Here is a 12,259-nt window from a genome sequence, read left to right on the forward strand (position 1 = left end):
AATCATAACATGTTCCCATAATATCAGAATTTCTTTTTTTTTTTTTAATGTAGTTAGTACAGGGTCTTACTACACAGATCGGACTCATAGTGATCCTCCTGTTTTACAGCCTCCCAAGTGCTAGAATTAAAGGCATGCGCCACCATGCCCAGTCTCAGTCACCCTCTCAGTGCGCCCCAGGGGTGGGGCCAGCATGGGACCGAACCTGGACCCTGTGTCTGTCTAAGCAGGTGCTTTAGTACACTGAGCTGTCTGGTCAGCCCTAGAATTTCTTCAAAAACATGATGCTTAAAGCATGGATAATACTATATGTGGGTTTTTAAATTTTACACTATTCCTGTTATTGTTGTAAATTGTATCCTTTGCCTTTTGTAAGTAATTCTGCATTAAGAATATTTAGACATAATTATTTGTGAGCTTCTCTGATTATTTCTTTTAGGAAAATCTCAATTGGAATCCCTACAATGAAGGGTATAGATATTCCAAGCATTGTTAGCACATAGCAACAAATGTCCTTTGTGGAGTTTTTGTTGTTACTTTGTTTTTGGTTTTTGTACTGGTGATTGAACCCAAGACTTTTCTAGTGAGCTACATCTCTATTCCCATTTATTTATATTACTGGAGATTGAACTCAGGGCCTTTGCATTGAGCTATACCCTAGCACTTTACATGTTTTAAAAAAAATATTTTGAGACAGTCTCGCTAACTCTCTGAATTGTTAGCTGCACTTGAATTTGAGATCTTCCTGCTTCAGCCTCCCAGAGTTCTGAGTTACGGGTGTGGATCACCAAGGCTGGTTCATGCAGTTTTTAATGATGTTAATACATGCATACATTTTATGTAACCATGACCGTAATCAGAATATAGAATAATGCCATCACCCCAATAAATTCATTTCTGCTACTCCTTTGCTTTCACCCCCTCAGACCCTCTAGAGGATTAGGGAATATTTCATTCTGTAGTGTGGAGTTCTCAGCTAATTGTCCAAATTAAAATAACTTTCAAGTATTTTTAAGATGTTCCTGAATCAGGTTGCAGTAGCAGCCAAGACTGGTTTCGGAGATGGGTGGATCTAGTCAGGGTTCCTCTTAGAGTGGTACCTGAGTCTACTCCCATCAGGGGCTGTAAGACAGATAGTCATTCAACCACTGGGCTTTAGGGAACCAGAAACTAGGCTGGGGCAGCATTAGTGAACTTAGAAATATTTTATAGAGCTGACCCTCAGGCAGAAATCTAAATTGCAAGACTCAAGGACATGGGTGCCACAATGAACATACTCGTCCTAGTCAGAGGCAGCCTCTTGGTTTGATGGGACAAAAGATGAGGAGAAGGAGAAGCAGGCATCTGCCCATTTTAAACCAGAAGAGGCTAAGGGTATAAGTGGGTACTCCAGGCTCTGGGACAGGAGGATTTCACAAGGAGCCAGCTAGACATTGAATTCTGCTAAATAAGCAGGTTATCAGCAGAGTGTCCTAGTTCAAAGTGGCAATTTAAAGGACTGATTAGAAACCAAGCTGGCTACTCAGCGACTCAGAATACATTGGAAAGTAAGGTGCTTCCTGATATGACTCTAAGGCAGTGAATCTCAAACTGTAGCAAATGATAGAGTGCTTCCGAAACACAAATGGCTGGGCTCTACCACCTCAGTTTCTGAATCTGAAGGTTTGGCTTGGTGAGTGAGATTTCTAACAACTTTTGAGGACTGCTGCTGCCTCTTGAGGGGCTGCACTTTGGGAAAAACTGCTCTAAGGCAAAGAAAATATTGAGATTAGAATAAAAATCTCATTCTCATATCACTCAACATGGATGAAAAAGGGCTTTTTCTTTTTCAGTACCAGGGGTCAAACTTGGGACCTTGTACTTCCTAGGCTGGCACTTAAGCCACTGAGCTATCTCCCAGGCCTGGAAAAAGGCTTTTAAATGTAAGACAGGGCTTTGCTCTTCCACACTGATTGGCTCCAAAGAATTAACTAACCCTACACAGTTTGAGGCATTTTGTGCTTCCAGGAAAGCACACGGGAAAGGAAGGAAACAGTCCCTCTCCAGAGGACCAAAACATCAATAAATTGTCTCAGTAGAATTTTCTTGAGCATAGATAGTACTTGTTAATGTTTCAGGATGTATGGCTGTCAAACTATGCAATTCTCTGCTGTAGTTTTCTTTTTTTTTTTTTAAACTTATTTTAGAGCCAGCCCTCCTTGTTTATTTGAGAAAGGATTTTTTTCTTTGGTACTAAGGAGTGAACCTAGGGCCTTTGCACTGAGCTATAGTCCCGGATATATTGAGACAAGGCTTCCTAAATTGTACAAGCTAGACTCAAACTTGTGATCCTTCCGCCTCAACCCCCAGATTGCTAGGAATTAAAGCCCTTCACCATCATGTGGATCAGTACTGGGGTTTTTTTTTGGAGTGGGGACAAACTAGAGGGAGTTGGGTTTTTGGTTTTGTTTTATCTCATTGTTTGGACTACTGGTTCTCAAAATGTAACCAGACCTATAACATTAGTATTGTCTAGAAATTCATTAAAAATTCAAGTACCAAGCCCACCCAATACCTGCTGAATCTGGTCTGGGGTATGGCAGAGGGTTGACAATTTGTATTTCTACCAAGTTTTCTGATGATGCAGATGTTGGGGCTGCTGGTCCCAGGCCACACTTCAATAAAAACCACAGCTCTAGATAAAGATGAAAGTTTTGAAGTCCAGAAACTTGTCTTTTTTTTTTTTTTTTTTTTTGGTGTGGAACTGGGGATAGAACTCAGGCCCTTGCGCCTGCTAGGCAGTGCTTATTCTACTGAGCCATCTCCCCGGCCCCCAGAAACTTGTCTAAGAGGACTCCTGCCTACTTTGCTTTGCTGCTACACCTGCTGCATCCTTGCCCTGCCCTTATCCTTCAAATGCCAGCTCCATTATTTATGGAAGCCCTGTGTAATCACTCTAAGTTGAGGGGGCTGGGGAGTTGGCTCAATAGAATAAGTGCTTCCCCAGCAAGTACAAGGGCCTGAGTTCAATCCCAGGTTCCACACACACACAAAAAAAAATCACTCTCTCTCTCTCTCTCTTTTTTTTTTTTTTTTTTTTTTTGCGGAACCAGGGATTGAACTCAGATCCTTGCGTTTGCCAGTCAAATGCTTATCCTACTGAGCCATCTCCCTGGCCCCTAAAAAATCACTCTAAGTTGCAATTCCCTCATCTGTAAAATGGGGGATAATAATAAGATTCACTTCTTTGCATTCTTACAAAGATGAAACAAGATCTAACTAAAAATTTAGCACCATCCATGCTTAATACTAGTGATTATAGTTTTATTTCTACAAACTCCTTTTAAGTTTTTTACTTTGGGTGTATATTTTCAGAATGCTCCACTTCAGAAGTAGACGTTTGGGGCCAGCAGTGTGCTTATGAAATGGGAACAGGAAACAGGAACCACATAGTGAAAAGCAGGGGGAGACTGGCTGAAGGAGGAAGCAGTCGGAGAGGGCAGTGAGAGGTAGGAGGCTGTCAGTCAAAGACAAACTATCTCCTTCAAAGTTCCACCTAGGGCAGTCCCTGGGAGACTCCAGGGCTTCATTAGGCCCCAGGGGATATGCCCGCGTTCCTGTTGCAAGCAGCCCAGGGAGTGAAAATTCAGGTGCCCGCAGTGAAGTCCTTGAGAGGTACCTGGAGACCAGCTGGCAATTGGGTTTGGGTTCAAAAGTGGCTTTGTCTTTAGCGATACCCCTATTTGGCAAATATACTACAGTGCATCATACAGTCATACCAGGACACGGTCCTTTTTAGGGGAGGTCTGCTATGTGCTTTCTCAAGACATCCTGGTCCCCTCAGGAAGCGCTTTTATCTTATCTGGGTGGTGCAGCCCTGGTGCCTTGCCCAGAAGAGACCAAGACCTTTGCAACTGTATTAAATGGAAGAAACAAAAGCAGCAAGTTAAGGCCCCTTGAGTACGGCTGGCCAACCAATGGGGTCCGGCCGCTCCCCGGCGGAGTGGTACTATGATGACAGTAGCCAACCAGCGCGCTCCATGCAAATGAGGATACTGTATCCCGCACCAGCCGCTTCAGTGCCGCCCGGTTGTTATAGTGATAAACTGAGGCCTTGCCTCTTGGCTTCTCCGAGAAAGAAAGGGGCGGGGGAGTGGGGGTTAACCTCTTTGCTTCTCCCAGGCAAGACGGAAAGAAGGGAAAAAGAAGGGGGATGGGTAGAGAAGAGAAAAATACGTGACAAAGAAAACATTCTCTCCCTGGGAGGAGACTCCCAGAGGGTATAGACTGGAGGGAGCAGTCACTGGCCATGCCAGTACTTACCACTGATGCTGAGTCAGAAACAGGTATCCCAAAATCCCTTTCCAATGAGCCTCCCTCAGAAACCATGGAGGAAATAGAGCACACATGCCCACAGCCTCGACTGGTAAGTAAAGACAAAGGATGCAAATGTATGCGTGGCTATGGCACAAAAGAGTTCCTTATGCGCCCGCAGCCAGCAAGGAAAGGATGCTTAGAGGATTTTCATGTAAATGAGAATGGAGCTACCGCCTAATCCTCCTCAGCTGTTTACACTTAGCTTCTATACCGGGCGCTGCTCTCAGCTTACAAAGCATTATTGTATTGGCTGGATAGGAAACAGGCTGCTTGGGATATGCTGTGTGTTTGTGGTTTGGGAGGCGCGGATGGCCTGTTTCCTCTTAGGTGTGTTCTTGTCTGGAGGTAAAAATCCTACAGTGCAATTTTAAAATGGTTTTCTCTTTGCAAAGCTTACAAGCAGTCCCTCGTTAAGTTCAAAATTCTAGTTCAGGAATGATTCAGTCCTCAACTGATTTTGTGTGTGTCTGTGTGTGTCTAATGACACTTTTGGAGAAAATGAAAACGACACGGAAGTAAAACTTCCCCATTCCGTTGACATTTTCGAAATACATAAATAAATAAGTCCTTTGATGAGATATTTAGAAATAACGTGCATTTGAAATGAATTGTAAAAAATTCCGGAGTATGCTCTGAGGCTTTCCATTCAGGTAGTGGAAATCCGGGGAGGCTACAGTTATTTTATTTAGCACAGGAATCATGCTTTTAATAAGGAAAATGTGGACATGGGGCACTGGGCGCTTCCTTCCATCGCAGTAACCTGTATCCCAAATCTGATCAGTTTCTCTACTACTCCTTATAATCCCTTGCGTAGAGGTGCAAGTTTCTTCTCCACCACTTTGGCGTGTATTCTCAAAGAATCAAAAACATCAGCTGGATGGTAGGGTTTTCTGTGGCTCAAAGTCCCGTGGAACCTGGGGAGACCTATCTTTGAACCCCCTCCCAAATCCCCAGAGACACACTAGAGCTATCCTTTCTTAGTAATTTCTTCCAAGCTGAAAGGTGCACTATTTCTATTGGCTGTGGAGTTGTACCCTGGGAAGAGGCTTTGAAAAAAAGATTTTGTGATGTAGCATTTTGTGTGAACTCCCAAAATGAGGGTTTGCAGCTTTCAAAGCCAACTCGTCACGAAACTGTTATTTCTTAATAAGGGCCCCTAAGAGTTTAAAGTCAGGCTTAGAACTATTTCCTAAAAAGCAGAAAAACAAGGAAAGTTATATTAGACCCTTGTGGGCTTTTATTCACCAAGTTTCTGTTTTTTGAAATATGCTTTTATATAGTAGTTTCATGTTAGCTGCTTCACAGACCTTCACCAGTTACTGAATGAACTAGACAATGTAGCAATTATGTTTTTATGGGATATAAACTATCTCCAAAAGTGTGTTACTAAGGGAATCCTTTGGGTCACTTAACTCATGGTTTAGCATTGGAAAAAAATTGGGTGCTGAAAGTGTGTTGCAAGATCAGCCAGAATATATTTTTAAAGTAATCCCAGTTGTTCAAATGTGTATCATGTACATTTATGACAAATGTAAAGGGCAGGAGAAAGGCAGCATCCAGCTCTACTGATGTACCATTTTAACCTCTGTGTCGCCTTGTCTTTCCCTTGTCACCTTTTAGTTCTTCTGCTCCTTGTTGCTTCTGCCTGAGAGAGGTGGGCAGAGAAAGTCAAGGGAAGGAAGAAAGTCCAAGTTGCTTTCCTCTCACTTTGGACAGCTCAACCCAGGCGGCCCCTCACAAGAATCCTGCAAAGCTGGCAGCTTATACCCTCGCCTCCTGTCCGTTTTAGAAATAGACAATGACCTCCTCAGGGGTCACAATGCTTAGAAGGGGAAGAGGTAGGAATTGAATCCAAAGCAATATACCTCAAAAGTGGAAGAGCTGTCCCCTTACAACACACTTTCAGTGAAAGCTTTTTTTCCCTCTATTGGCCATTCTGTGTGTGTGTGTGTGTGTGTGTGTGTGTGTGTGTGTGTGTTGTTATACAGCAGCACAGGTATGATAGGGATGTACAGAAGTTGAGCCATTGAAGCAATTGCTTTGATCTACTTTGATTAAAATTTTTCCATGTTGTCCTGGGCTACTGAAATTGGCTCTGCTTAAATAGGAGCTTGCAGCCAATTTATAAAACACTATTCATTTTCTGAAATACTTTTTCTCTTATTAGCAGATTTTGATCACTGTGGGGTTAGTTGTACTCCAGATTTAGATTTACACATCATAGATCACCTTTCCATTGCTAATGATTGTACTTTAACAACTAAGGCACATGTTGACTGCTTCACAAAGTTTGTGGATTAAAGATTGTGAGTGGCACTGAAGATGTGAAATTAGCTTTCCTTTTTGTGGTGTAGTAGTTTCTGTTGACCTTACAGATTTTTCAGATCTTTGTATTTCAAATTCTATACATTCTGTGCGACTCCTACCACACAAACACATCACCCCTAATCATTTGTCAGTCACTAGCACTGCAGCCGTTAGCAGGTTATGGCTACCGAGTTACTTAAGTAACTTTGGAAAGTACATGAAGGATTTGAAAGGGACCTGCTTCAGCATGGAGGCGCCACCATTAGATTCCCCTTCCCAGGTTGTCAGAATCCTTCTCCCAGTTGTTGAAACAAAGAGGGAAGCTGTCAGCCTTGAACAAACAAAACAGGGTTCTACAGCATTTGATATTTCAAATCCCTGTAAGGAGCAAATTGATAATGACACAGACATGATTAAATCATATTTCAAGGGTAAGTTTTTCCAAGAGGAATACATGTAACTTTCCCAACTGCTCTATTCTTCATTGGAGGCGAACACAAGAAAAGGTTATACAGAATGCTACAACATTGCTCAAGAAATTAGAAAAGTAATACCAGAAAATTATTTGTTTTGTGATAGTGTCGACATGATAAGAATGTAACCTTATTACTCTTACCACCTTGGCATGGTGCTCTTGTTTGAGATGTTTTTGTGAACTCTTCCTTCCGTTGTTATAATGTGTATTCTTAACGCTTGACTGGTTTTCTGATCTTTAATATTTTCCTGCTTAAACATGATGTGAGGTGACTCATGAGCTTGACTGTCAAGAGGAGAGGCTGAGTAGCCTTGGGTGATATGATGCAACAGCTCTCCTTAGAGACCTACCTCCTAAGGGTTCTTGCCCACAAGAGGCGTCCTCGGAGCTACCCAGCCCTCTGATTGTGTTCAGACAAATTCTGTGGCCCCAACAGGTGCTCTGTAAGTCCTCTCTACCAAGGCCCAGCCACTGGTGAAAGCTGTGAGCTTCAGGATTTGGTTTAATGACCTTGGTCAAGTTCTTCCAGGGATGCATTCTGCTGTGAGAAGGAAGTTGTAATTCTAGCCTGCAATAGTTACTTCCATGAAGATGGATGTGCCACAGATCAACTGAGAAGGCCTAGGGGGGAAAAAAGGTTGGTTCAATATGTCACATTAGCAGGAGTTCATTTCAGGCTTTACTTCAAAGGGGAGCAGTGCCAGGAGACTGCTGTCTTGCCGAAGGTGCATTATGTCAGTTGTGATGTAGGATGCTCACCCACGGATACTCAGAAAGATGACTGGATCTCCAGACATTTCTTTCTTAGTGTCACCATCTCTTTAGCCACTTAGAGCAGCATGCATTTTCAAAGTGAGACATGCTTAATGTGCTGTATTGGGAAAATAAACAAACACAAGCTTCCCTGGGCATTTACTGTGGCGAGCTGGAACTCTGCCCAAGATTATTATTAGACATATTCCTGCTGAGCTCTCTCCGAATCCAACATCCATTTCATGCAGACTGATAAGTCAGGTGTACTGAGCATGGAATCAATGAACTAATTTCTCCCATTCTTTTAAGTTTGCTCTCTCACTGTCCCTCCAAGCCCCCAACTACCTAATGCTAAACTGCATATGAATGAAATAAACATAAGTCAAATATAAGATAGGCAGTTTCTTTGTTTTATTTTGGTGCTTGAATATCCAGAAATCAAAAGGGTGCATATGTCATCATTAAGAGAGCAAGGGGGGATTTAAAGTACTCAGTGATGCAGAACTTTAAAAGGCAACTGAGAGGAAGCTCAGGGGCCTGCAAAGCCCTACCAACAGGATCTGCAGGGTCCAGGTGGTTAACAATGACCAAACATAGCAATGAAGCAGGAGCTGTGCAGAGAAATGAAAGAAGCCAAACACGGCCCTTGCCCTTAAAGATCATTTCCATTTAATAGAAGGCAGAGATTTGGTGTGTGGAAGCATGCAAAGTTGTTGCAGTCCCTTAGGAGCCTTTCTGTAAGTTTGACTTTAACATAACAGACTTGCGTAAAGGCTGTATTTTATCTACTGAGGAACAATACTTGCCAGCAGGAGAGACTCTGTTAACCTGATCTCCAAGTTAAAACAAGTTCTTGTGTTTGAATAAAAGATTCCCCTTGCTGACCCCAAACATATTTTGGGACATAGACATAATGAGTGTGTTTTTGAGAGGCCCTCTAGCCCGCCTTGTGGGTGGTGTACTGCAGCCTCCAGATCAGTGCTGTGCTATGGAAACACGACTTGAGCCACATATATAGTTCTAAATTTTCTAGTAGCCAGTTTAAAAAGTTAAAAACTCCAAGCAAAACTAACTTTAATAATGTATCTTATTTAATGCACTATATCCCCAATATTATGTCAATGGGCAGTTAATACAAAAATTACTAGTGAGATATTTTGCATTAGTTTCATCATATTAAGTCTGAAATCCAGTGTATAATAATCACGTTTCTAATGTATCTCAATTCAGACGTGCCAATATCAAGCATCCAGTGGCCACGTGTGGCTTTAGAGCGAGCTTAGACATCTGCCTGGCCAGTCCTAATGCAAGATGAACTCTGAGTGCCCCACAATAATAGATATTTTTCATCTTATATGGTATGCACATGTGTATATGTCGTCATAATGAAAAGCAAACATCGTTTTACTTCATATGTCACACCTTTATATTTTATGCTACACTCTTCTGTCTCGGTGAGGAGGCTGTAGTAGGAATCTAGATGAGTTAAGAAATTTGAAGTTGTAGCAGGAAGTGGGAAGGAGCATTCAGCATGGACATGGAGATGTTAAGGGGGTAAGTGCTCCATTTCTGATCTTCGCTTCTGAGAACCTGGCCGGGCGAGGGAAGAAGGCTCAGGTCTCTGGTTCCTGCAGTGGTTGTGGTTACCGAAATGGGAGCACCTGGACAGAAAGGTTTGAGAGAGTCATGTTGGCGGCACCAGGGAGACTTTCACTTGGAGGGGTCTAGTTAATGTGTGGTTCTAGAGCTCCAGAGAGAATTCTGAACTGGAGGTATAGATCTGGGAGACAGCAGGATGGAGGAGATGGATGTGACATTGATAAGAGAGAAATTGAGTTGCTTTTTGGGCTGAGAAGGAAGTGGATTGAAGTGATTAGCAGGAGGACTGCCTCAGGATAATCCCACCATAGGGCCAATTCTAGAAAGTAATTGACCCCAAACTTTCCTGTCAGACTCATGGAGGGGACAACAGAGAAGTTGTAATGAAAGCTATTAGAACCCTCCTTTTATCTGCCTGTCTCTACATGAAATCTGGTTTAAGTTAATGTACTGGTACAGAATCTTTCCAGGATGGAATCCTGAGGAAGATCATTTATTTATTTATTATTATTATTATTTTATGTATTTGGTTGTTACAGGGTTTCACCATGCAGCTCAGACTCATGGCAGTACTCCTGCTTTCAGCCTCTCCAGCACTGGTATTACAGGCATGTGTTACCATGCCTAGACTCTGGCCAGCTCAGCCACCCTGGGGGTGGGGCTGGCATGGCATGTGGTGCAGGGGATCCAACTTCAGTCCCCATGCTTTGCCTAAACTTTCCTAAGCAGGCACTTTAGTCTGCTGAGCTATCTCGCAGGCCCTGAGGAAGATCATTTAAAGAGTCAATAGAGGAGGGATCACGAAAAGGAGAGGTTATTTTTCAAATGGTTTGGAGGTCAGTAGACCCAAAGCAGGATAAGTTCCATGGAGAGAATGTTCAATAGAAGCAAAGGCAGCAGAAAGATCAACTGAGATATAAAGAAAGAAGGGCGCCATATGGTGGAGCCATGCTGGGTAATCACCTGGGAGGCTGAGGCAGGAGGAACATCATGTGTTGGAGGGCACCTGAGATACATAATGAATTCAAGGACAGCCTACACTACATAGAAGACTCTGTTCTCTCTCTCTCTCTCTCTCTCTCTCTCTCTCTCTCTCTCTCTCTCTCCTGGATTTAAGATTATTCTTGTTTTTGGTGGTACCAGGGATCAAACTGAGTACCTTGCTCTTACCAGGCAAGCGCTTATTCTACTGAGCTATCTCCCTGGCCCTCTAGGACTCTTCTTAAATCAGTGGTGATATTCCCATTTACTAGTGAGAGTACAGACTAGACAACAGTAGGGTGAGAAGGTGGTTAAGTGCAAGCTTAACTTAAAGGGTAAACAAAAAGAATAGATAGTGTCCAAGGATGGGTAAAACAGAGTTGAGAAGCTAGTCAAAAGAGGCTAACTTTTCCCCTTTCTTCCCTCCATCTTTCTTTTCATTTTTCTTTCTTTCCATCCATCCAAAATGCCAAGGCTTTTCCTTGGCTCATTCTTATAAGATGATAGCAACTTACATTTAAATATAAACAAGAAAGGCCAATGAGAGAAAGAGAGGGTAAAAGAAACAAAGGCAACTGATGAAGGGCTGGGCTGTAGTGCACCTGTGGAAGAACTGATTGGCCTCAGGCAGGAAAAGACATCTCTCCCACTGTGGTAGTAAGAATGCTGGCATAGATGGTTTCAGTAAGAATAAGTTGTAAGAAGAAAGTTACTGAAAGTTGAAGAGTCCTCTTACCTGACAGTTTGTGTTTTATCTGTAACATAGCAAAGTCGTGATAGCTTAGTTTTGGCAATTGCAGAAGTGCAATTTTGTGTGAGAGCCTGAGAAGTTGTGTTCAACCTTGGGATATTTACTTTCCTGAGGCTGCCAGGCTGGAAGTAAGAAGAAATGGAAAGGCTGAGTTGGTTCCTGATGAGATGGGGTTGTGAGTGCAAGTGGATCTGCTTCCTTGGAGTCTCGTGGACTCTCATCAAGGCAAATTCAGAGCTGCACTGAGGAACTGGCCTGGTCCATAGAAAAAGGATTGGGGGTGGGTGAAACACATAAGCTAATGTTTGGTCTCTACTCTCTGGAGCCTGAAATCTCACTCAACTGCTTTGTCATTGAATTGTTTTGTGTGTGGACTTGGGCAAATCATTTTTCTTCTGTGGACCCTAATTCCATCACTCACAGTGGGTGATGTGTAATTCTAGAGTCCTAGACTGTGATTCTAGCTACCAGCACCAAGAAACATGACCTAGCATAGAATTCTGTTTGACCTGATGCTCCTAGCAAGAGTCAGGGCTACCCTACTCATCATCTTCATTTGATTTGTATCCATTTGGCATAAAAAGGTTGAATGATTATATAGTAAGATACATTGGCTAAATATGACTAGCAAATATTCATAAAGCACATTGGAATTTCACATTAATGCTGTACAAACCTCTTCTGTTGTCTTCCACTTTATTCTTTAGATGCTTTCTCAAAAGTATTGACAGTATTCTGAATTATATTTGGAATTTTCTATTCATGGTTTAAAGAAACCTGTGTTGAATCTTTTCTTAATATGAACAATAGTCTCCTCATTTATCTATTTCATAATACTGAAGTCTGAAACATGGGGCTTTCTTTGAGGCACATTAGGATGATGTTGAACTAGAAGGGACTGTCTTAATAGATGCTGTCCACGTAAGCTCACCACGTGGAGGAAAGCCCAACAGTGGGGTAGGCCATAGCCCTAGCCACTCGTGTGTCTTCAGCTGCTGTTCACATCAAGTTTGTCCATGACCCTTAGGGAAATAAAA

General features: G+C 42.5%; 1 protein-coding gene across 1 annotated transcript in view; it reads left to right on the forward strand.

The window, feature by feature from the left end:
- The first annotated feature begins 4,067 nt into the window (after nt 1-4,067).
- Pcyt1b (phosphate cytidylyltransferase 1, choline, beta) overlaps nt 4,068-12,259 on the forward strand; it is an 88,082-nt gene continuing 79,890 nt past the window's right edge. The window contains exon 1 of the mRNA XM_004631371.2: nt 4,068-4,405. Coding sequence (XP_004631428.1) covers nt 4,289-4,405 — 117 coding nt within the window. The 5' untranslated portion in view covers nt 4,068-4,288. The remainder of the gene's footprint in view (nt 4,406-12,259) is intronic.

The sequence above is a fragment of the Octodon degus genome, unplaced genomic scaffold (assembly GCF_000260255.1).
Source record: "Octodon degus isolate 3935 unplaced genomic scaffold, OctDeg1.0 scaffold00041, whole genome shotgun sequence".
Classification (NCBI taxonomy): Eukaryota; Metazoa; Chordata; class Mammalia; order Rodentia; family Octodontidae; genus Octodon; species Octodon degus.